This window comes from Myxocyprinus asiaticus, chromosome 40 (assembly GCF_019703515.2).
Source record: "Myxocyprinus asiaticus isolate MX2 ecotype Aquarium Trade chromosome 40, UBuf_Myxa_2, whole genome shotgun sequence".
NCBI lineage: Eukaryota > Metazoa > Chordata > Actinopteri > Cypriniformes > Catostomidae > Myxocyprinus > Myxocyprinus asiaticus.
The window spans coordinates 17,462,166-17,487,313 of NC_059383.1; the positions used below are offsets into that span (position 1 = coordinate 17,462,166).

General features: G+C 39.8%; 1 protein-coding gene across 1 annotated transcript in view; it reads left to right on the forward strand.

Annotated features, from left to right (window-relative positions):
• Positions 1-25,148, forward strand: part of LOC127431099 (dixin-A-like) — a 51,477-nt gene that overhangs the window by 8,824 nt on the left and 17,505 nt on the right. The window contains exons 2-7 of the mRNA XM_051681355.1: positions 2,747-2,876; positions 3,052-3,177; positions 3,262-3,511; positions 5,291-5,410; positions 23,463-23,569; positions 23,647-23,798. Of these exons, the coding sequence (XP_051537315.1) occupies positions 2,747-2,876; positions 3,052-3,177; positions 3,262-3,511; positions 5,291-5,410; positions 23,463-23,569; positions 23,647-23,798 (885 nt within the window). The remainder of the gene's footprint in view (positions 1-2,746; positions 2,877-3,051; positions 3,178-3,261; positions 3,512-5,290; positions 5,411-23,462; positions 23,570-23,646; positions 23,799-25,148) is intronic.

A 25,148-nucleotide genomic window follows, 5' to 3' on the forward strand; every position in this document is an offset into this window, starting at 1 on the left:
TTTTTAATTTTTTTATTTATTTTTTCTGAGGTCTTGGCTGATTTCTTTTGATTTTCCCATGATATCAAGCAAAGATGCACTGAGTTTGAAGGTAGGCCTTAAAATACATCCACAGGTACACCTCCAATTGACTCCAATTAGTCAGTTAGCCTATCAGAAGCTAATTGGCTAATTGCCTAAAGGCTTGACACCAATTTCTGGAATTATCCAAGCTGCTTAAAGGCACAGTTTAACTTAGTGTATGTAAACGTCTGACCCACTGGAATTGTGATAGTCAATTAAAAGTGAAACAATCTGTCTGTAATCAATAGTTTGCTAATATTAAATCTGTGGAGTGGTTAAAAAGAGTTTTAATGACTTAAACCTAAGTGTATGTAAACTTCTGACTTCAACTGTGTATATACAGTAATGTGCAAAAGTTTTAGGCACTTGTGAAAAACTTTCATAGTGAGGATTTCTTTAAAAAATTATGGCATAAATACTTTTCATTAATCAATTAACATCATACAAAGTCCAGTAAACAGAAAAAGAGCTAAATCAATATTTGGTGTGAACACTTTTGCCTTCAAAACAGCACGAGTTCTCCTACTTACACCTGGATGCAGGTTTTCTTGGTTGTTGACAGGTAAGATGTTCCAGGCTTCTTGGAGAATTCGCCACAGTTCTTTTATTTATTTAGGCTGTCTCAATTGCTTCTGTCTCTTCATGTAATCCCAGGCTGACCCGATGTTCAGTGAGGGGTCTGTGGGGACCATGCCATCTGTTGCAGGGTTCCCTGTTCTATTCTATTCTATTCTATTTGCAAAAGTAAAGTTTGGGAGTATAAAATGTATATTTCATATTGACACACTAAAGTAGCAGATATAAATAACCATTTTAAGACAAATGTTTTAAGACATTTTAAGACAAAACATCTTATGTGCCTAAGAGTTTTGCACAGTACTGTGTGTGTGTGTGTGTGTGTGTGTGTGTGTGTGTGTGTGTGTGTGTGTGTGTGTGTGTATATATATATATATATATATACTGTAATATGTGCATGTGTGAGTGTATACATATATAATGTATGCATCTGTGCAAAAGTCTTAGGCACGTTAGATGATTTACAGAAACATTTGTCTTAAGTCGGTTATTTAATATCTTCTCCTTTAGTGTGTCAGTAGGAAATATACATTTTAGATTTCCAAACATTCCTTTTGCAAATAAAATAGAAGTAGAACAAGAAGGTTGTATTGCCCACACAGAGTCTGGATAGCAACATCATTGAGTCAGTCTGGAATCACATGAAGAGACAGATGCAACTGAGACTAAATACATATAACTGTGGCAAGTTCACCAAGATGTTTGGAACAATCTAACTGCAAACAAACTTGGAAAACTGTGTGCAAGTGTACCTAGGAGAATTGTTGCTTTTTTAAAGGCATAGGAGGAGGTCACACCAAATATTGATGTTTGTATGAAGTTAATTTGTAAATAAAAACTCTTCAAGGCATTATTTTTGAAAACATCCTCACTATACAACATTTTTCTTGCCTAAAACGTTTACACAGTTCTGTATATCTATGTGTCCTCTTCTGTACACTGGAAGCGTCTGTCAACAAGATTGATTCCCTGTGTGTGTGTGTGTGTGTGTGTGTGTGTGTGTGTGTGTGTGTGTGTGTGTGTGTGTGTGTGTGTGTGTGTGTGTGTGTGTGTGTGTGTGTGAATACCATAATTGGACCAAAAAAATCTATGTATTCTTCTTTATTTGGACTGTTCTAAATAGGGATGTGCGGAACGACTAATTTAATTGGTGTTTAAACGTACATTTTAGAGTCAACTAGTAAGAAACCCTCAGAAAACAGACTAAAAAAAGAGTGTTTATGTGACCCTTTTGAAATACTTATATTCCAGCAGCCAAATCCAACACTAAATTCTGCTGAAATGAGGCATTTATCTGTGACATGCTTGCTTTGCATTTAAAAAAATTAGCTAGTATAGAAAAAAATAGGCCTATGAGAAATGCACAATAATCGTAATGTATTGTTCTAAACATGGCATGCACACAGTAAATATGGTTTAACAAGTTAAGCAGTCAGCATATCATTGAAAATAGCCTTTTTGATCAGCAGGGTAATAATGATAAAAAAAAAAGAAAATGGCATACCTAGCCTAAAATAGTAATTTTCTAGGCTACAAACTCAGAGAAATAGTTTTTGATGAGCGAAATTAACATGTCAGCATGGTCCGGTGAAAGACGGGACCTGACACACCTGAGGCGATTATCCTGCACATGAAAAATCCTGCTCCACGGGAAAATAACTTGCAAACACACACAGATTTAAAGACTCAAATGTGAAAACATCCATAGCAACTTGCAAGCCAATGTTTCAGAATTCCACTTCCTGCGCCACCACCAAAGTTAAATTTTATGCACGCGCTGCGTGTGAGAGAGGGTAGAAGCATGCGTGGCCTGGGGTAAAATGAAACTTTGTATACATCTGCTCCAGATATCTCTTTTTAATAATTGGATTATTAATATTTTTTTTAATTTAACATTATCATGACAGTAATTTAAATGCATCTTTCTAAAAATATAAAGCCAAACATAAATGCGTAAAAATTAATGGGGAAAAATATTGACCAGCAAGTAGTTCCATTGTTGACCAGCAGCATCAGTACTGTTTATTCCACTAGTCTCGCACATCCCTAGTTATAAAGACTTAAGACCAAGTTTGCACTCATCAGTATGAAAATGTTGCCTTTCCAGCAACAACTGGCTGCCTATGTGTCTTGGGTTAATGCACAGCTGAGGAAGAAACCAGGAATAAAACCTGTGAGCGATCTACGGCAGGATCTCCGAGATGGTGTGGTCCTAGCACACCTCATTGACATAGTGGGTAAGACTGTTTTGCATAGTAAGACATTAACCTCACATATCTGTTTGATGTGCAGGGATATCTTGAATCTAATTGCTGGCACACATGCAAGTTGTACATCATATTCCCTATACTGTATATCACGTGCTGCAGAATAAGCCATTGTATTAAGAAGATGTCTTATCTATTTGGCAAGCTGGTGAGCTGCTCGATGGCATTCATTATGTGCCACGGGACGACCTGGAGAAGAAGCAGAACGTGGAGAAGGTCCTGCAGTTTGTGTCATCCAAACGGATCCGAATGCCACAGACCTCTGCCAGGGGTGAGTTACAAGGCAGCCACTTAATCATGGTTAAGCTGATAGACCTACTTATTTAACATATGCTTTTTCTCTCTGTCCTCAAAGACATTGTGGAGGGGAACCTCAAATCTGCCATGAGGCTCATCCTTGCCCTGGCTGCACATTTTAAACCCTCCGCATCAGCAAATCACAGAGATGGGGCTGTAAGCAGGAGTTCCACTGGCTCCTCAGCCAATCACAGACCTCATTCCACCATGGCAATGGCCCAGAATGCAGCAGCAGCACTGGCAGCAGCCAGACAGGATGCCTCTCGCCCAGGCCGCTCTGTCTTTCACCTAAGACAAGAATGGAGCAGGTACAGTGAGTGTCACTCTATCCTGTGCTTGTTTTTTAAAGTTTAGTTTACTTTCATTAAACTCTGAAAAAAATATTAGTATTTGACTAAAGGCCGATTTATGCTTCTGCGTGGAACCTACGTTACGCCGTAGCCTGACGTGCACCTCTTCAAAATTGTAACTGCGGGGCCTGGGTAACACAGCGAGTAGTGACGCTGACTACCTCCCCTGGAGTCGTGAGTTCGAATCCAGGGTGTGCTGAGTGACTCCAGCGAGGTCTCCTAAGCAACCAAATTGGCCCGGTTGCTAGGGAGGGTAGAGTCACATGGGGTAACCTCCTTGTGGTCGTGATTAGTGGTTCACACTCTCAATGGGGCGCGTGGTAAGTTGTGCGTGGATCGCGGAGAGTAGCATGAGCCTCCACATACGGAGTCTCCGCGGTGTCATGCACAACGAGCCACGTGATAAGATGTGCAGATTGACTGTCTCAGAAGAGGAGGCAACTAAGACTTGTCCTCCGCCACCCGGATTGAGGTGAGTAACCACGCCACCACGAGGACAGTAGTGGGAATTGGGCATTTCAAACTGGGGAGAAAAGACCAAAATATATTTTTTTTTAAATGTAACTGCACGTCGATGCAGACCACAACAACTGTGCCTGGTCCACTTTAACCAGAGAACGCCCCCTGGATGATAACAAGGATATCTGAGGTTGCGGCACATTTTATCCAAGTTTACTTAAATATCTGTGCATCATATCACATTTTTGGTTATATTGCCTTTATGCATTATAAAGTCTTTAAAACGACACCCATTTTGTGTTATTCAGGCGAGAAGTTATTAATTTGATGATTCCTTTTTCAGCACAGAACGTAAAAAATATGCCAAAATATTTATTAATTGTTATTTAAGCGACTAAAGACCAAGCATACAGTCATTTCCTCAATTCTTTTCTGCCTGCAATGTAGTCAACATGTTTAATAAGTAATATGTACCTAAATTTCAACATGCTCACATACTTTGAGCTCATTTTTGATGCTACCATAATTTAATAAATACTTTTGAATCCAGAAATTACATTGCTTGCATTGATTTTGTTTATTTATTAAACTTATAGTTAGCATTTTGGCTGTGTACTACTACGCAGAGCCTACGCCGTAGGTTCAATGCAGAAGCATAAATCAGCCTTAATAGCTGATAAGTTGAAGTTGGTGCATAACTTTGGGAAATATAATGTATACAAAACTAGATTTATTAACATTTGTAGAGCTTATTATATGATATGAAGGGAGCATCTCACCTAACAGACTGCTGATAGCTGCTGTAGAGATCTGTAGCTTAAGAACTGTTCTTAACTAGATTAAGTGGAACCACACTCCTCACTTTAAAAGGATCCATTAGTTTTGCTTATCATACTAGCATTATGAAATAATGCCCTCTTGCTGTGGCTGCAGGTATTGCAGCTTAGCTGAAAGATGGCATATGGATAATCAGATCTGCAAATCCAAACATATGTTTCATCCAGAACTTATGTGTTGCTGTCGAGTCTAGTGACAAGCTCTTTTGTGGTCTGTAGCTCTGTTGCTTTGAAAATTGTTTTTTACACAATCAAGAAAGCTTGAAACAGGCTGGAATGATTAAAAATAATATATTTAGAGTGAGTAGATTCCTTTGGAGTTTTCAAACTGTTTAGCTTAAACATTAAAGGATCAGTACAACATCCATGATCACCTAAACAGTCCTAGAACATGAAACAGCTTTTCTAACCATTTCTAATCTCTCTGTATTTATTCTCTCAGTCATAGTTGTAGTGCTGATGAGGACACAGAGAACCCCTGCTGGAGTGTCCGAGCGTTGGTCCAGCAGTATGAAGGACAAAAGGGAACATTTGAGGAAGAGACAGGAGCAAGATCCACAGGGTAAATAGTAGATATCTCAACCAATATTACTGAATGCAATGTCCTGAGGTGTGTTTTAAAACAATAAAAATTGAAACATTTTTTAAATAATATTTGCAAATGTTTATGCAGTCAGTTTTAATAGCGTCTTACTAATTGAAAGACTACATGGAACCTTTGAACTTTTAAAAATGAATCTGTCACACTACAGCACTATTTAAGTGAACTGCAAAAAGCTAAAAGGTGATTAAAAATAATGAAAAACTTGGTGGTGTGACGGGGTGATCAGTCACAGTACAGAAAATATCTTCGTTCTTCACTCAGAGCCAAAAAGGAATTTGAAACAGCTGAGCAACAACATACTGTTTGCAAACATTCAGACACTGGCCACACCACTGGGGGAGACATTAAGAGGTACATTTAAATATGGGGATGCTCAAGACTACATGTAAAACATCAACTAATATGACATTAAATGACTTCATGCCTCATTCTTTGAGTAGAATTCACTCAAGATTTTAACTACTTGATGATTTAAAGTAAAATATAAGCATAAGATAATGTGTAATTTATAATGTTTACTGTGTGCTTTCATGCCGCTAATGCGCTAACACACTGTAAGCGGCCATTGTATGCAACAGTTACACTCTGTTATTGTAATATACGATGACACCGATACTACTGCAAAAATAGGTGTATAAAAGAGTGCAAATGGGCAGAATACTGACAAAAGAAAGATAATATCTTCGGGCAAATGTGTGAATGGCTTTTGGCTGCAGATGGCACATGTGTGAAATGGCACTTAAGAGTGTCTGAGTAGATGCACAGGGCTGTCCTTAGGGCTGTACAACTGGTGCGGTCACACTAGGCCCTGCGGTGGGGCGCCGCGCTAAGTTCTACCACCCCCATACCCCCGGTGCGGTCCCCCCGGAGATTGCTACCGACAGTGAGATCGCTATCATGGGGGGCCCTGGCCCGCGAACACTACCGACGGGAACAGGAACGCTCTCCACCGACAGCTAAACCCCCACCCCTTGTCTGACTGTTAAAAGAAACCCCCAAATGAACCACGGTCCAACGGGAAGAGGCCCTGCGCATTCGATATCGTCATAGGACCCGCCCTTTCTGGCGACGGCCCTGAATCTGCACACCAGTGTGTTCATGTTTACTGATCTTAACTGACTGAACAGGAATTAATTGTCAGCCTCAATGTAGGTGGAGCTGCTGATGTGGATCAATGGCAGTAAGGTGTTTAGCAGCCGATACAAGGTTTTTGTGTCATTTAGAAAAAAATCTGGCAAACAGCTCCTGAAAGTTCAACAAAGAACTTTCAGGAGCTGTTTGCCAGATTTCTTTCTAGATGTTGTTTGTTCTTTGATTTCGTATGAAGTTTGCAGGGGCCTTTAGTCAAACCCAGTGAAACAGCTGATCTTCTCTCAATCATCTAAAACAATGCTGGCATTTTGCAGAACATCCCCTGAAACTAATTTGCTTCATGTTGCAGAATGTCAGCCCTTCTCATCCCTCTTAGTTACAAAATATACAGCTCGTTATCACAACGCATTTATTCTCCTCTCTGCTTTTATAACAGATAGATAGGCTGGAGGATGCTGTCACGAGGATTTGCTGCTGCTTGTTTTGTAAAGCCCAAGATGTTATTGCAGTGGTCTGCCCACTGGCTTTCTCTGAGGCATCATCATGCTTTGCTACTGGAAACCATAAAATGAGTGACTGTCCTTGTATGTGGGACCGCTACTGTTCTAGGACATTCAGATTGTCAGAGCAATGACATGGACTGGAATTAATAGACACTTGATTGGTCGGTTGACAGATCTGGAGGTCTCACTGACATATAGGGTAGCTGACAGCATTTCATAACTTATTGAAAACTGCAGAGCCACTCTGATACTGTGGTACTAGTTTATTGTACCTACTTTATCCTATTCTGTTCTGTTCTATTCTATTCTATTCTTTCCTATTCTATTCTAATTTTGGGGCATAGTAGACATATTTTAGCACATATTTTATTTGCCAAATCTTTATACAGAATTTCAAAGCTGTGCAGAGCCACCTTATTATGACTTGACTTTAAGTGCCTTTTAGATGATAGTGAACCATTGACATTTCTGATGCCTCTGCAATCCATTTGTACAGAACAGTATTTTGATTTTTTTTTAAATTTTTTGTAAAGAATGATTGCACTGCCTGTACTTTGCATGCGTTGTGCATCCATTGACAACAAATGATCCTAAACATTGTAGTAATCAATAAAGATTACTGCAGTAATGGATTATTTTAGATAAGACAATTTTCATGCCAATTTTTTCCATTCTACTAGAGACATGGTGCAGTGGTAGCACGCATGCTATTGACAGAGCTCACATAAGTGATTCTGGTTCGAGTCTGGATTACAGCATGTCCCAATCACATTGCGCTCTCTCTCTGCCCAAAAATATCTCTTTCTCAACAATTACCTGCTGTACTATCTAATATAGAAGCAACAGCCAAAAAAAAAATGAAGAATAAAAATGCTAATAATATTTCAGTTTCTGATTTTGTGGATATCCCACATCTACCATACATTATTTAAAGATCATATGTCAGACTGACGAATATTCACCTCTGATAATGAAAAGCATGTTATCTGATTCTTTTGTGCCTGCCTTCTGTGAAAGAAAATGTATGCCTGAATGTTGTTTTAAATCAGAATGCAGTCTGTAACAACTGTCCAGATGAGATCTGTGCAAACTTCCAGTGTCTCAAGCCAGTCTAAATGACAGGAGCCCCCATACCAGCCCCCCTCCATCACAATGCTGATCCTAACAGATGAGGGGAAGAAGTAGAGGGAGGGGTGGAGGGAAAGGGGGAAGGGTAAACAGAGGAAGGCCGGACCAAGTCTGACATCTCTGCACAGAAAAAGAGGAGCTGTTGAGGGAGGGAGCACGAGAACTACAGAGGGCCAAGCAGATCTCAGTGATGGAGAGCTTTAAGGAGAAAAGCAGTCGTCTCTGAACAGTGCTGAATAGAAAAGAGGGATAATTAGCCAAACTCAGGACGATCACACAGCCAGAGAGTGAAAAAGGAGGGGGGCAGGATGCAGCTGCCTTGGTGACGGAGCAGTGCGTCTCTCTCCTGTCACTGTGGATGGATTGAAAACAGGATTTCCATATGGACAACCTCAAGTGCATCTGAAGAGCATATCACATGAACTGAGAGGCTTCTATCACACTCTGTGAGGATCTGTGTTGCTGTCACCTCCAAACATGGGCACAAATAGATGCACTGTGATAATGAGAAACTAGTTGTTAAAGGTTCTGTAACGCTGTAGACAGTTTACTCCCTGTGTTTACTGTGGCGCTGTGTCAAGACTCAACTAAAGAAGTTAAATTTAAGAAGGATGCTGATGGCCAGACTTCCTGATGTTCTATGGATAAATAAATGGGGTGCAGAGGGGTAGAAACTCACTGTCAGAATGGGAGCAAAACAAATTAAATGGTAAGAATCTATCCCAGCATATTTGTTATATGATAAAACAATTGAACAGTTGATATTTCTTTGACCAGTGCATCTGAGCCTGTGAGGCTGTTATGTTTTTTTTTCTCTATACCAATTGCTATCCAAAATAAGTTTGAATAATACGATTTTACTCACTGACTCACTATTCTGATGCCGTCCTGTACTTGTAACCTTTACCTAAGCTGAGACTTGTCTCAGTTAAGGGCCGTTCACACTGACAGCTATTTGTAGCGACAAAGCGACCAAAAGTATGTAATTTTTAAGGATAGTTGGTGGTTCGAGATGACATACTGTAAGTGACAGGGACCATTGACAATGTGACAAAGTTTTGCAGAGTGCAACTTTATGCACTTTATGCGTTGATTTCAACGTTGTCAATAAGAAGGCCTGTTAAAGAAGTTTCCTGCATTTTGACTGAGAAGGACAATTGCTGTAGCACTGCTTCATGCTCTGCACTGAGAGCATGTAGGGCTGTGTATGGCAGCTGTCACCGCTGTCACTTATTTTAATCATCTTCTCAGTGTCAGTGCCCCCTGTAGGGTGCTTTAAGTGTGGCAAGTCATCACATTGTCTGTCATTATAAGCTGTCATTGGCATACAACATTATACTGTGTCACTTTTTCAGACTCTACTTGATAGTATTGCCATGAATTCATAAGGATTTGACAAAGTATTGAATGTTTCCTGCAGGTTTATGTGCAACTAGTTTTGTTTTAATGCAGTTTAGTTTACTCATGATAGCACTGTGCAAAAAATGTCGTATATGGCTGCTTAAACTCTCTTTTCTTCAAAACAGCCTCCCAGATTTGAAATCATTCCCGAAACCCTCACTCTGGAATTCAGTAGCCCAGAATTTCCATAATGTTGACATTTCACATCTGGTGGCCTTTTTTTTAAATAACACAGGCCCTTTGTCCAGTTACGAAAGCTAAAATGTAAATATACTTTAATGAGCTTCCTTTGATCCCTCCAAATGACTTCTGGGTTTATGATGGGCATCTGATGAGCTCTCATGAGAATCATTTAATGACCCTTCAGATCGACTCATCTCATGTGAGAATCTTAGAGCAGAATGTGTTTATTTGCACTGGATCACTTATTGGTCATTTTTGTGGTTTGATATGCGAGTCTGTGGGAAACCACGTATGTGAGGAATGTGAGAAAAACTGAGAAACGTTACTGAGATCCAATAATATTTTTCAGGGGAGAAAATGTTTTGGGAGGATCACAGCAGGCTGAGTTAAAGAGATTACTGGGTTTCCTGCTGGGAGTCTAAAGCTTTTATGCCAGACTGAATTATATTCATAGACGATCATCAGTGCAGACTTCACCATACAGCAACAGTTCTTTGTGTTCCTTTTGCAATCAGACATTGGTTATATAATGAAAAAAATAATTAACCACTGCATGCTGCAAAAGCTTATGAAAAATTGAGCTCTATGTTTGTCGTTCTTTTTGTTTTGCATTTCAAAAAGAATAGTTTGAGCACTGGTTTGCATGTGAAGTGTCTCAGTACAGGCTTGAGTTTGATCCAGAGGGGAAACACAAAGCTATAACGATTCTTTATTTATAACTAGAATAATCTGTTGAGGTTTTACTTTGATTGCTCCCTAGTGGAGTCAGTCAGTCAATCATTCCCTAGCCGTTGTTATTTTTTTTTTTTTTTCTCATCCATTTTAGCCTTAAATAAAGGATGTTTTAGCAACAGCAATTGCTGATATTGTTTACTTCAAGGCCATTTGAAGTGCCTAGTTGTACAATGATTTGTCATGCTGAATGCATTAGATTTCATGTCCTCTGGACAGCCTGTTGCACCACACACTGAATCTGCATTTTTTTAATTTATTTTTTTACATCAATTTGATCTTGTTTTTTATGTTATCCTCTTTATTAAACCTTCTGTTGTATTATTAAGTCTTAAACAACCATTCCGTTCCACTAATATGACTGGACTGCATTCCAAGATTGCTTGTATTTAGGATAACAACGCTGCGACTCTTCATTGTTTGTATAACACCGCTTTTCAGGCCAGGTCCAAAATGAGAGCGTTCTCGGTGTCGTAAAACTATTCCAGTGTAGCAAAATCAATGCGTTTTCAAAACATATTATTGTGGACTTTGCTTCAGTGTTCACGGCTTTCCAGACAGTCTGTGCATTGCTTGATGACATGCAACAGTTTATCCTGCTTTGTGTTCCTCGAACTTGTGTAACTCCAAAAGCGAAAGTAAAATAGTCAAAATGTATTGTGTCTGAAATCTAAGTTACCAGATATAAATATCTTGTTCATAGAACTGTTAAATGAAAGCAATATCAGCACAGCGGTGATTAGCTGTGGCCTCATCGGTCAAAAAGACTTGCAAACTCGCAAGTTCTCTCATTTGAGTAGTGCAAGACTCTCAGTAAATAAAGAGTGATTTTTCTAGTTTAGATCAGATGAGTTTCAGTTGACTTGATGTCTATTTTTTAATTGTGATTTGTTTTTTCGACTAACATTGTACAGAATGCAGAAGGGAATGGTGGAGGAACTGGGGAAAGTAAGTGGCTTTAGTATCAGTTTGTGTGGCTAAGGGTGAGGACGGGAGTCTGAATTTGGTTTTGAAAGAGAACAGTCCCCTCCATCCCCCTCCCCACAACGTGAGAAAAATAAAACAAAGAGAGTAATGTGAAGTGCGACAGGGTCTCTTTCAGGGTCTCTGTGGTCCGTAGCCTGGATTACGACAATGAGAACTAGCACAATATACACACTAAACAAAAACAACAAGTGCTCTGTTTCTTTAGAGAAGCTGCATTGTTGCCTTGTTTCAAAGGAAAAAATAGATTAGCCTCGGCCTTTTGTCTTCATTTATTATCCGCATACACACAAAGTATACTAAAATCATTTGCAGAGCTCTAAAGATATCTAAAGATTTCCAGGCCTGGAAACAGTGGCAAATCCAAACCAGTTGCACACCATGAAATCTGGACCCTGTGAAGGTCAGTGGGTGCAAGTGAGCAAGCCTGGGTTAGGTGCAAGCTCTAGAAATTAAATATACGATGTCAAGTGGAAATTGCCTGAAACTGTTTGTGACATATTTATTTATTTATTTATCTAACATAATATTTCCAATAAATATCACTTAATAGTATCAATATGTATTCCAAAGCATTGTTTTCTTAGAGGCCATTCAGACACAGATAGACACAGCGCAACAAATAGAACAGAACGCAGGTGTCTTGAGACATGTTTTTTTTTTTTTTACTTTACAAAGTGTCTAAAAACGTAGCACTCCTGTGTGAGACACTGAAAAAATAAGATGTGGTACAGTGGTCAAACATGTCCATCCAGTGCAGCTGGTTGCAAAAACACGTTCGGTGTGAATGACCCTTTACCCATTGAAGTGCCACAATAGCTGTGAGGATTGACTTATAGAGAACCCCAGACCTTAATCAAACTGTTCCCTCGGTCTGAAAATAAACATGAATCCTCCAAAGATCACTGAGGCTGAATCACTCGCTTTGGGTGTTGGTTGAAATATCAACTTATTTCACTGTAACTGTGAACAGAATGAATGAGTTAGATGAGATTTATCTCTCAAGATAAACAGGCAATGCACCAGATGTGTCCAGTATTGATTGTGAGAGCATCTTCTCACTCCCTCTAACAGGCACGCCACTTGTGTCAAATGATGCAGAACTGTCGTTTTATCTTTGTGACAGATTGTAGGATAATTGATGTGGAACGGAATAGAAATTTGCATGCATGATCCTTCAACAGACAGATGGAGATGTTGATGTCCTCTCAGACAAGTTTTGCACTTAGTTGATCCATCATGGGCTGAGTTTAGATCAGTGTCCTTTGCCCCAGTGCCTGAAAGACATTGGGGTGTCATGCCTTCACTCCTCTAGGCTAATTCATCTGGAAAACTGTACAGGCAACATGAGCCAACAGACATTCAGCTCTCAGAAGAATGCTCCCAATTCATAGTTCCCACAATATCTTACCTTACGCTCTTAAAAATAAATGTTCCAGTTGAAACCAAAATGATTTTGCAGTCTAATGACATAGGAGAACCTGTAACCTATTTTAAGTTCCACACACTTATTATCCTCTAGTTCTTTTGAAGACCAACTATTAACTGTTACTGTCTACTGTAAATTCTGGGTTCAAAGAAAAAAGAAACCAATATGCTAATCTGAAGAACTTTATAATGGAACATAAATAACTTTTTAATCTACAGTACAAAGATCCTTAAACCAAATAAGGACACTTCTTAATCAAAAAATGGTTCTTGACATAAAGAAGGGTTCTTTGCTTGACTGATGATGCTAAAGAACCATTGAATAACCTATTGAGTCCATTTAGAATCATTTGGTTCACACTGATCTGGGAGCGCTGTCATATAGCATAGTTTGATTTGAAGATGTAATAACTTTCATGCATGCAAGATATTGGCAGTTGATCCATGAGCATGTGACTTTGAAACGGATTACCGTTGCATTATTGATAGGGCATCAGATCAAACAGAGCCACAGATCCTGATCCAGACGTTCATATCTGCAAGGGGTCTCCATGGCAACTGGTTTTGAAAGGCTCTTTCCATCTTTGATTCAGGGCTGTTTATTTTTAGCTGACTGTGCCTTTCTGAGAAACCAGACACAGCATCTGATAATAACAAGATTGTTTTAAGCATCTGCCTTTGGGTTTATTAAAAATGTTTGATTTATCAGAGTGTTATGTTATTATGTTGCTCACCCTTCTAACACGCCCATGAGAATTATAATAAATTGAAATATCTAATAATAATGGAGTAACCCAAAATTCTGTCATCATTACTCACACTCAAGTCGTTACATACCTGTATGACTTACTTTCATATGTGGACACAAAATGGAATATTTTGAAGAATGTTGACACTGCTCTTTTCCATACAAAGAAAGCATACAGTGACAAGGGACTGTCATGCTCCAAAAAGAACCATAAAAGTATCATAAAAGTAATCCATTCAATTTTTGAGCTATATCACATCCATTGAAAATCTTCCCCTTTGCATTAGCATAGAGATCTGCGTGGGACAGTTTTTTTAACCCCATTCCCGCTAGGTTCTATTCCGCACCCGTCCTCTCCCACTTAAAATTCACTCTGTTTACACCCGCTATCTGCTTAGAATTATTTTCTTCTTGACCTGACCGCTCCCACTAAATTTAGATCTCGTTTCCAGAATCTCACATTTAAATTTTCCCCTAGAGAAAGAGTCAGAGATGGGGTGGGGGGAAACAAATATACAAGTGTATACAAGTGTTTTATTTATTTTTATTTGTCTTATCAACATACAGTATTATTTTAACATATTTTACTGTCAGCACAGTAGAAAAAAATGTCACAGAGAAAAACAGATCTCTTAAAATTAAATACGAACTTTGTCACTCAAAATTATAAGCCAAAAAATAGGAACAAACGAAAACATTTGGCTTACTATACTGTAAGATGAAATAAAAATGTTATCAAGCTATTTAAAACATCCATGAAAGAACAGGATGATGTTGACTGACAACGGTTTTGGTACCAAACAACTCTCCTCCAAAATCCGACCTCAAAGGCTGAATGTTCTCTCTGAAGGTGCGCTCGTGGCCGGGATGCAAAGAACATATCTTGTCAGGTTGCTCAGGGCAGGGAACTGGGAACTGTGTGAACGCCATCATTGCAGAACATTTTGTTCACTTGATAGTTCAAGTTTCAGGGTCCTATACTCCTGAAGCTGGATATCCTAGGATTTTGATCCATATGCTTCTTCAGTATCGTCTTCCCAATCTGCAAATTTACAGGGAACAGCAGGACTTTTGGCAGGTGTCGGCTGAACATCCTCACCATCTGTATCAAACTGTAAATCTGCAATCATCTCCTTGACTCCCTGTATCACCTCCTGTCGCGCTCTTTCATCCATAATTTTCAAACCTCGCAGATTTGGTGTCAGAAAGATTGCTATTAGGTAAAGCATGTGAACAGAATGTGGTGAAGTGTTGTCTGTTGACAGTAATTCCTTCAAATGCGTCACACAGACGAATGCGATTTCAGAGAGCAGAGGGTCCATTGTGGCTGGCGTACAGTGCTCAGTTAATCTCACTGACCACGGAAGTTAACCAGTGAGGCACTTGGTGCTGTGTTATCGGTTTCCAAGTCGTCAGTTGCCTCATTGAAGTGTTTATGGAATGATACGGGAGACTTGAGCATGTTGGTGCTGATGCGTCTGATCTTGTCATAATTATTGCTCTCAGCCAGCACAGACGCAATGTCTTCATACTGTTCCAAAACAGAATTCAGCATGTCAAAATTGGAGTTCCATCATGTCTCAACAGATTGTTTCAGTTACTTTTTCAGCTTGCCCTGCTGTCCTGAATGTTTAAAATATGTGACTAACTTTTTAACATCAGCGAGGAGCCCAGCCACCTCTGGTGACATTTCCATCACGGCAGGAGCAAACGCACTGGACAGCATCACGTTTAGTATGTGCACCGTGCAATTTAGTCTTGTGAATCCTCGTAGGGCACATATGTTAGCTCCACGATCTGTGACAAAAACGTTCTGCCCATTTCTGTCGCATCAATGCCAAATACTCAGTATTAGAGATAGGTCATTAATGTAATGAATATTTGCCGAAAGAAAGGACGTTTTGCGATAGGTTTCTGTCCATATATCTGCAGTAATTGCGCATCCGAACTTGGATGTTTCTACATAGATTCTGAGCCCTCGTTTCAACATTTCTTGATACTGTTGTTGGGTATGGTAGTATCTCACTGACATTGAATTTTCCTATTTTCGCTGCTGTTTTGACCAAATGTTGGGCTGGCTGATTGAAACCTTTTCCAGACACAGTATCATATGGTCGAATGTCTTGGTAAACAAATTCAACAAAGTTTTCTGTGGTCTCTTTTTTGAGATGCCGCTTGGACTTTGTCAATGTCAGTTTAGTTTGTCCCTTTGTGATGAGGCATGAGTGTTGCCTTAAACCAGGGGTTCCAGTCTTGTGGCTGCTGAACAGGACAACTTTCAGACATCACATCGCACAAAGGGTAGTTTATTTCCACCTGCGTCTATGATGTGTGAAAATGATACCCATATATCGGACTTGGCTGAGGTTGGCTTCTTAGCACTAAACTGGCCATTTTACAATCCAACTTCAACATCTTTTGATGGCAGCGTATCTGTGCTTTGCTCTGTCATTCTTATCGACCACCTGCATAGCCTACTCTGAAGACTGTATTATGCACGTGCTGCACGCATGGACGAGTGCTTTCAGCATCATACGTCATATGTTGTTTGTGAGGAAATCACACAGTATGAGGGAAGGAGGTCACTGGGACAGGAAGATTCAGGTCTCAGGTGAGCTTTTAATCACAAATTTAGGGTTAACACAGTCACAACTGGCACAGTAACTTCTTCAGCTTCACAAACTCTGTAGCATCACAGGTTCCTAGTCACAGCCTCTTAATCATCATGAAGACTTTATCACAACTCTTTAGCATCACGAACTCAGTAGCTTCACCGTGAGACTCTTGTGCCAGACTCTCTCTCCCTTCTGGCGGTGGCGTGGCTGTTTATATGCCGCTCTCCCCAAGCTCACTGGAATTAGAGACAGGTGTTAGACATAATTTAGCTCAGGTTTAAGTGCCCTTACCGCTTTCTCTCTCTCCGGATGGGCGCTCGATATATATATATATATATATATATATATATATATATATATATATATATATATATATATATATATATAAATTTAAATAAAAGGCTATTGTCAGACTGCCCGCTCCCGCCCAAAATTCACCAGAGTTACCGAACGCTACCGTTTTTATTTTTGGAAATTTAATCTCGCAAGAAATCTGATCGGGTCCCGCGGTTCCTGAGAGCTGCAGGAATGCAGACCTCTACATTAGCTCTCAAATCTCTCAAACTTGGCACATAAAAGCTGTGTCCCAAATGGCACACTATACACTATGCACTTACAAAATATACTATGCACTCAGTCATGTAGTGTATGAATTTTCATAGTGTAGTGTTATCCCAAATAGAACACTTAACGTGTTTTTACTACACTAAATAGCATTCACCATTTAACAGCTTACAGAAGTGACGTTTCAAGCGCACTTGATATGTTGCCACTAGCTTTAGCGCGTTAGCCAACCTCAGTTCAACTCTTGTATCTTAAACAACGTATGCATTCACACAGCTTGGGGTGATGGTAAACATTCAACTCACATTTGTAAGGTGCTGTATCCACTGAAGTTTTGCTAACTGATACATCATTATTTACAAATGTTTTGTCAGACCAGCAATGCATCCAGGTAACTCCACCCCTTCTGCGATCTACGGCAGTGCGTGAAGTGTCCAACATTCCACACTCCATTTTGACGGTTGAAAAAATGCATCGTCCGGGTACTTAAAGTACACTTCTTTTTGCTGCATTTTCAGTGTTAACACACTACTCGCACTACTTTACAAAATGGCATAGAATAGTGCAGAAGTGTGCGGTTTGGGATGCACCTAAAGACACTGTGCTACGTTTGACATCTGTGATGCTAAACACCATTTGTTCTCACATGTGTCAAAAGTGACCACTTTTAAGGTTTCTTTTGCTTTCCACGTAGGAAAGAAAGTCATATGGGTTTGGAACAACATGAGGCTTAGTAAATGAGAACTATTCCTTTAAGTGTTTGGTATGCATTAGTAACACGCACGCGCACCACACAAAGATGAGGCCGTGACTGATGCTGAACATCAACTAAACAAGGGCAGTCAAAATAAAATCAAACAGCTTTTTATATGTTTATATGTTTATATGCATTTATACCACAACCATGTAATATAACCCTTAGTAAATGTTATTATACTGGTATCCACTGCCCATGAGAGACATCACAAATCATGTCTGATAAACAGCATATTAGAGTCAATTAACCCACATTCACCTGGGTCATTATCACCTGCCGGTAAATCATCACCTTCACCTTCATTTGGCCATCTACCGTCCCATATTTACTCGCACAACAGCTGCCCTCTCCTCACATTTGCCCTGTTTGCTCTCTACTGCAGGAGGTGCTACATCCCTTTTCCTGGATACCAGGAGCCTGTAACCAATGGAAACCCACGTGTTTACGCCATCCACCCCACCTGCGTTCGTACGTACGCACGCACGTGCTGACGCAGTGGTGTCTAGGTGTTGAGTGGATGTGATTGGGAGGTGACTGGATATTTGGGTAGTAATTGGCTATGATTGGTGTCCCTATGGTGACTGGATGCAGATTGGATGGCTGGATGTTGACTGGGTGTGATTGGCTGTATTGATGATTGGGATTGGATGGGATTAGCTGTGATTGAAAGTGATTGGTATCTATGTTTGTTTTTTCTTTCTGTGAACTGGGATTTCTTGAAAACGGTGTTTAGGTGATAGATAATTATTATGCAAAAGAAAATGGTCTGTTAATACTGAAAAGTCTCTTAAACGCAAGTTATATAGACATCCTAAAATGGAAGATTCTATGATTTAAATCAGAATTTAGGTTACTTTTACATAAAGGGACCATTGTTTCCCCTGCATTTGATTTTTCCATCCATTTAAAACAAACTGTCTCATCTGTTTATCTCAAATACATTCATTTCATCAGTTCATTAATACAAATTCTCAATATTTAAAATGTATTACCTCTTACCCTAAAAATTAAATCAACATAAATTGTATGCCATAATATGGGTAGCTAGGACTATAATAGAAAGTTACGAGGACATTTTTTTGCCACCACGTTTTAAATTTTGGGTGCATTTTTTGTCATTTGTGGTGACATTTTCGCCCACCCCCTTAATTTCTGATGCTGAACTGTACTGGTTAAAAAAAATAAATAAATACAAATGAATATAATGATTATACACAAGCACAGATATGCCTGCATATTTGAGTCTGATTAGTTTCACTCACCAAGGCTCTTTCAAGGTTGGGTTTTCTATTTGCAATGCTTTTTGTGTGAGATGGGTATGATTTTGTACTTTAAACAGGGGAGATATTCTGAGTAGTTATCTCTAGATATCTGCCTATATCTGCCCTTGCAATATTTTTTATATTTTCCTTCAGCTCTTTTGATTTGAATCAGTGTTCCTGACATCTTTTTTAAAGAAAACAACCACAATCCAGATATAGAAAAACATATTTATTTTCCATGCACAAAAATTGGATATATTGCAGAAAAGGAGACAACAGACCACAATGTAGAGACTGAGGTTAGACTCAAAATAAACATCCGATCATCATAATGGCAATTCGATGAACAGGATACCTTTAGGTGTTGAAAAGACAGTGAACAATGATTGTCACTGAAGACATTTGTTTAGTTGAATGAGACCTTTAAACATTTTGGTAGTTTCACTTTACTAAAACAACAGGTCACTAAAAATTATTGAAAGTTTACATTGCCAAGATTCCTGTCACAATAATGTTTAATTTCATTTACCAGCAATTGAACAGCAATCATGAATTTGCCCCATAAACCTCAGAATTACCATGTTTAATTTTTATATGCCATATGCTCAGCACAAAACCATGCAGAATATTAAGCTATTCACAATTAAGGTGAAAATGGCTTATGGCTACATTGCACAAGAACTAGAAAGTCAAGGTGTAAACAATACAAATTATGTTGCAATAACTTCATCACAGAAGCTAATGTAAAAAAAAAAAAAAAAAAAAAATGTACCGTAGCTTGGCTTGGGCAGTGCAGTGGATACAGTATAAAATTATTCTTTAAAGTAATCTTTCATCCAAAAATTTTAATTGAAAATGAGTGTGGGGAAAATTTAGAGGGCCAATTGTATGGGTTTACAACACAGTCGCATAGTATTGGTTGTCGCACAGTGGACAACCAAAAATCAGAAAAATACCATAGGCTTTCTTTGACGCAATGTTCAAACGGGCAAATGGAATGCTCCTTAATTCAAAAATTAAAATGTAAATTTGATGAGAAGGAGGGCATAGCCAGGCCGTGATGGCGCACGTGCCAGCCATGCTCCATCACAGCCCGGCCACGCCCTCCTCCTCGTCATATTAAACAAACTCACAAAAGGCATTTGATCTTTTTAAGTTGCTCTCTCTTTCTCTCTCTCTCTCTATCAATCTGTCTGACAGTTTATCTGACTATGGCCATGTCCACACTAATCTGTTTAAGATTGAAAACTCAGTTTTCAGTTTCATAATGTCATTATTTTCCAAAGTATGCGTTTATGGAGAGCGTTTTCAAAAGGTTTCAGTGCTGTTCCAGTGTGGATGAGAGCCGTAAACTTGCGAAATTATTGCATTTTCAAAGAAAACAGGTTAGTGTGGATATGGCCTTTATTACAGTCTGTCTGATCTATCTACAGTAGCTAGCTGGCTGTTCGACTTACACCGCGTCCTAACCAGACGTGACTTGATAAGGTTCCAGCGGCACGCAATCGGTCTGTCCACACCAGCCGCGACACAGCAATATTAATACACTAAAATGAGGATAATTTCCAATAAAATTTAGAAAACAGAACAATCAAAGACGAAACAGTCTGTAATTAGTATCTAATTTTCTCACTGAAGTTCAATATGGGCATTTGCTTTTTACGGCAAACCCTGAGGGGATAAATACACAATCACACACATACACAGGGCAAGGTTACTTTATGAATGGCATTCTTATTCAGTCTGTTACTATTGTTTATGTTCTTCTGTTGTTATATCGCCGACCTCCACATGACAGGGAAGTGGAGAGACAGTCAGAATGAGCGGAGATGTCTCCCCATTGCCATTCTGAACCGGTGTATGTGTGTGTGACAGAGCTCCAGCTGAAAAGAGCGAGACCTCAAGCACAACATTCGGTAGGTGTGTGACACCCTCGGCCAAAATCAAGTTGTTGTGAACCGGCTTGTGAGATGCCGACTTTAATATACTGCAATAAGAATAATTTTAGACCTATATGGTGACTGCGCTGACCGGCAAGACATTGCAGAAATAGAATGCCCTGTCGCTGTTGTGTGTCACGGCTATTTAGGATAAAAACTCTGATTAACATGGAAAAGATACATTTTATTGCGTGTCGCGGCATCGCATCGCATCTGGTTAGGACACGGTGTTACTGTAATGTCTGTATAACTGTCAAACTTCAAACTTTTAAAATTAGTTTAAACATTCAGACAAGGCTTTGTCTCGACAAACTTTACTTATCTAGTTACATAATGTGACATATTTCAGTGTCAATTTTCATTGTTTAATGTGGAGAATCTCTGTGTGTATCCCAATGGTAATGCATCTTTTTCAAATCTATAGATGTTGTGCGGTAATTGTTGAGATTTATATTTCATTAACGTCAACCAACATTAAAATTGTTGGCAAGATTTTATAAAAACTGCCATACCTAAAACAGTTTGGCCAATGGTTAAGATTATTTACGCGTATGGCCTAGGTGGCATAAGACAATAAGGAAAGCTGTTTTAGGGGCGGAGCAAGTTATTTTATTTTGAAGAAAATTAACAGAGGCTAAACTTTTTTTTCCCATTGTAATAATGTGCAGTGATAAATCAAGCAAAATAAGACCAGCAACATGTATTAAGAAAGTAAATAGGGTCAATATTAATTTCATGTTAACTTTAAATTTGCATTACAGTAAACTAATTTAAGCGAAATTAACTAACTTAAAAAAACTCCACACAATCTGTTGAGGTATGCTGGTGTGTCATCACTGAGTCACCTTTAACCCCTTCTGGTCCCCTCCTCCCTGGTGTTCCCAGATAGCCAGGAGCTCCAGCCCTGCCAGGGTACCCTGGAGGTCCAGATGGTCCTGTTGGACCAGAGGGGCCTGGATCGCCTGGTTGCCCTTTTTTGGTTTCACAGTGTTCGCAACTTCTATGGCCCATCACCCGCAGGAGCTGTGGTAGCTGGTCTGTTGAAGATACATTTAAATAAATGAATTGAAGATAAAACATATTTTTGGCCTAATATTGAGCTAATAGTGACTGTGTTAATGCACACGCACCTTACACGTTTATGCTTGATAAGCCGACAACAAGTAAGCTCATGTAAGCACCTTAAAATATGTACATTTCAAAGCAAAGGTAATAAATGGTTTAAGCGAAAACTGGTTGACCTAGGTTTTGCCAGTTATACCAGTTTCGCTTTGCATGTAAACGCCTTTATCAGCGTTCTGTCAGCTTATTCAGTGTGTGCATGTCTGTTTACGATTTGACTTCAGAACTGGAGGAAAAACAAATAATTTCAAAATCTCATGTTAATACGGTTTTCTTGCATTATCGTAGTTTGCAGTTATCACTTTGGTTGTACACAGTGTTGCCAGGGTCATGGTTTTCACTCCCAATTGGGCTATTTTTAAAATGCAGTCACAGCAAAAATTACAGAGTCGCAGGTAGCATTTTTTGGGGATAGTTTTATGATGTACCAAGGCAGGGGCGTGTCCAGGAATATTTGCCAGGGGTGGCAAAAGTTGAGTAAGGGGTGGCATCCAGTAAGTTCGTGAGCGGGGTCCATGTTGGGGTGGCAAGTAGGGTGGCAAAGCTCATTTTTAAGGTGGCAGCTACCACCCTGTGCCACCCTTCAGGCCAGTGGCAGCCCATGCATTTTAAGTCTTGGCCTTCAGTGCGATTCATGCCATTAAGAAAACACTGTTGAATGAATGAATGAATAAGAAACCCTATGCTTTTGGACATCATACACTACATCACAGCCAAATAATAATACCAATTGACATTTTTAAAACACGTCCACGCACGAAAGCTAAAACCAAGAAGGTCTAATACCAGGAAAAATTTATCTAATAATATTTGTGACACTGAATGCTCCGGCCATCATAATTTACACTTAGAAAACTCCTGATGTTGCTATAACAATGCAAAAAGCACTTGCCAATTTGCTTGAAGTGAAAATCAGCCCTCCTTTCCTGTTCACATCTCAGGTTTTTAAATCCATAAGGATCTCTTTCTCAATGGCGATATCAGAAGTGATGACAGCCGACTCGTCAGCTAGATCTCGCGCTCTTCGCTTTCAAATTACGTACATCACTTAAAGCGTGATTGCGTCACTCAAGGCCAGCTAGAAGGCCTCGACTGGGACATATCCTAAAGACCACACCCACCAAGAACAAATAAATAAATCTGATTGGCTGATGAATCTGACAATCTGACTTTAGATGCCTATTCACTTGAACTGTTGAGGGATTCTGTAGAAATTCTGAAGGCTTAACAGGGTGGAGCTCAGACTCGTGCTGCTTTGGGCATGCGATTTGTGAACCAGCCGTCACGCTTCACTTGTAAGGATCAAGGAATAAATTCTGATTGGATAAACTATTTGTTGTTTGCTATTAGTTTTTAGATGAATTAGGAGTGGAAAGCGATTGAAAATAAATAGGTAAAAAGGTGAATGAGTGTATGGAGAATATGTATTTATTAGATATGTTAGGCCAGCAGAGAAGTCTTTGCTGGCCTTGAGAATTCACCACTGATTAGTAATTATATAAGTCTAAAAGTTAGGCGTACATCAGTAACTATATCTCTCTGTTTCTACAGCCTCAGTTCGCCAAGCCCCACTCACACTCCTAAAGACTCCATCAGCCTGTCAGAGGTGAAGGCAGGTCTCCTAGACAGCCTGTCTGGAGAGAAAACCAATAAGTCAGGTATTGATCCAGGATTTGGACATTGGAGGTCTTGTTCATGTATTGGTACAGCAACCATGATCTCTCTTCATCATTAGAGGATGCAGTGAAATCGGCCCTATGTGACCAAGCAATCTTCTCAGGACATGATAGTCTAGGGGGCTGCAGGTGGGAGGACAATCTATATGAGCACCAAGAGCAGCTGGAGAGAGAGATGAAGGATGCGCGGAAAATGGTGTCCAGCCTACAGGTGAGAGTAGCTTACATCATATTATCTACAAATCTAGTTTATATCACTTTTAAGTGTTATGAAAACTAGATCCTGGAGACCTGATTATGACAGTAGGGGGAAATGCAGTTCTAAGAGATCAACTTGAAATGTCTCTGTTATAAACAAAACATTGAAACAAAAAGCACATTCTTAACTCACATTAACTGAATTCTGAATGATGAAGCTTGTCCCTCTTTAGCTGAAGCAGCTTCTGCTTAGGTTTAGCAAGCTTGTTGTATTCCTTGCTGTATGAAGCTTGAAAGGAATAGTTCACCCAAAAATGAAAATTCTCTCATCATTTATTCACCCTCAAGCCATTACAGAAATGTATGACTTTCTGTGTTCTGCAGAACACAAACTAAATTTTTGAGAAGAATATCTCCTCACAATGCAAGTGAATGGTGGCCAGAAATTTGAAGCTCTAAAAAGCACAAAAAAGCAGCTTAAATGTAATCCATACGACTCCAGTGGTTAAATCCATTTGAGTAATCAGATTAGTTAAAAAGTTTTAAAGGTAGTTCCACCACGTGAAATTCTAGTTTTGCAAAGCTTACAAATTACAACTCTGCTATCATTGTCACCCAATTTAAAGTCATTCCACACAAAACATTTATTTCACACACAGCTTGAGTTCTAGGATAATTGTCCAACATGTTATAACGGACCCTTTGATTGACAGGAAATAATCAGCCCTGATCATCGGCATGTCCTATAGCGCAGATAATTGTTTTTATCAGGCAATCATCTGAATTGGTACATCACTATGTAACAGTTAAAGGACAGGCAAGGAGGAGGTGGGAACCGGCTGAGCAGTCAACATAATGTTTAATGTCAAAACTCAATTTAAAACAACATAAAACAAACATGATGAACACACATGCATTCAGATTCAGACCTGGACACCACCGGACTGACTTATTCCCCCACCCATCTCTGGAGGGGAGATGCTGCCCTTCTGGCTGTTCTGTCAGCCGGTGGTCCACCCTGCCTCCTGGGAACCTGGGGGAGAGACGAGGAGAGGCGTGGGGAGAGGGAAAGGGTGAGGGGGAGACACAGAGAGAGGAGAGAGAGAGAAAAACTTGGTCCCCGGACACGCGGTCGCCCGGTCCTCAACCGCTCCTCCTCTCTGGCGGATGACAGCTCACTCCTCCCCCGGTGGATGGCAGCGAGCCCTCCGACCCCTGGTGGACGGAACCGCTCCTCCCCTTCTCGGCGGACGGCAGCGGTTCCTCCGGTTCTCGGCGGCCAGCAGCGACCCCTCCGTCCCCAGGCAGGCGGCTGCTCCTTTGGCGGAGTTTAATGTCAAAACTCAACTTAAAACAACATAAA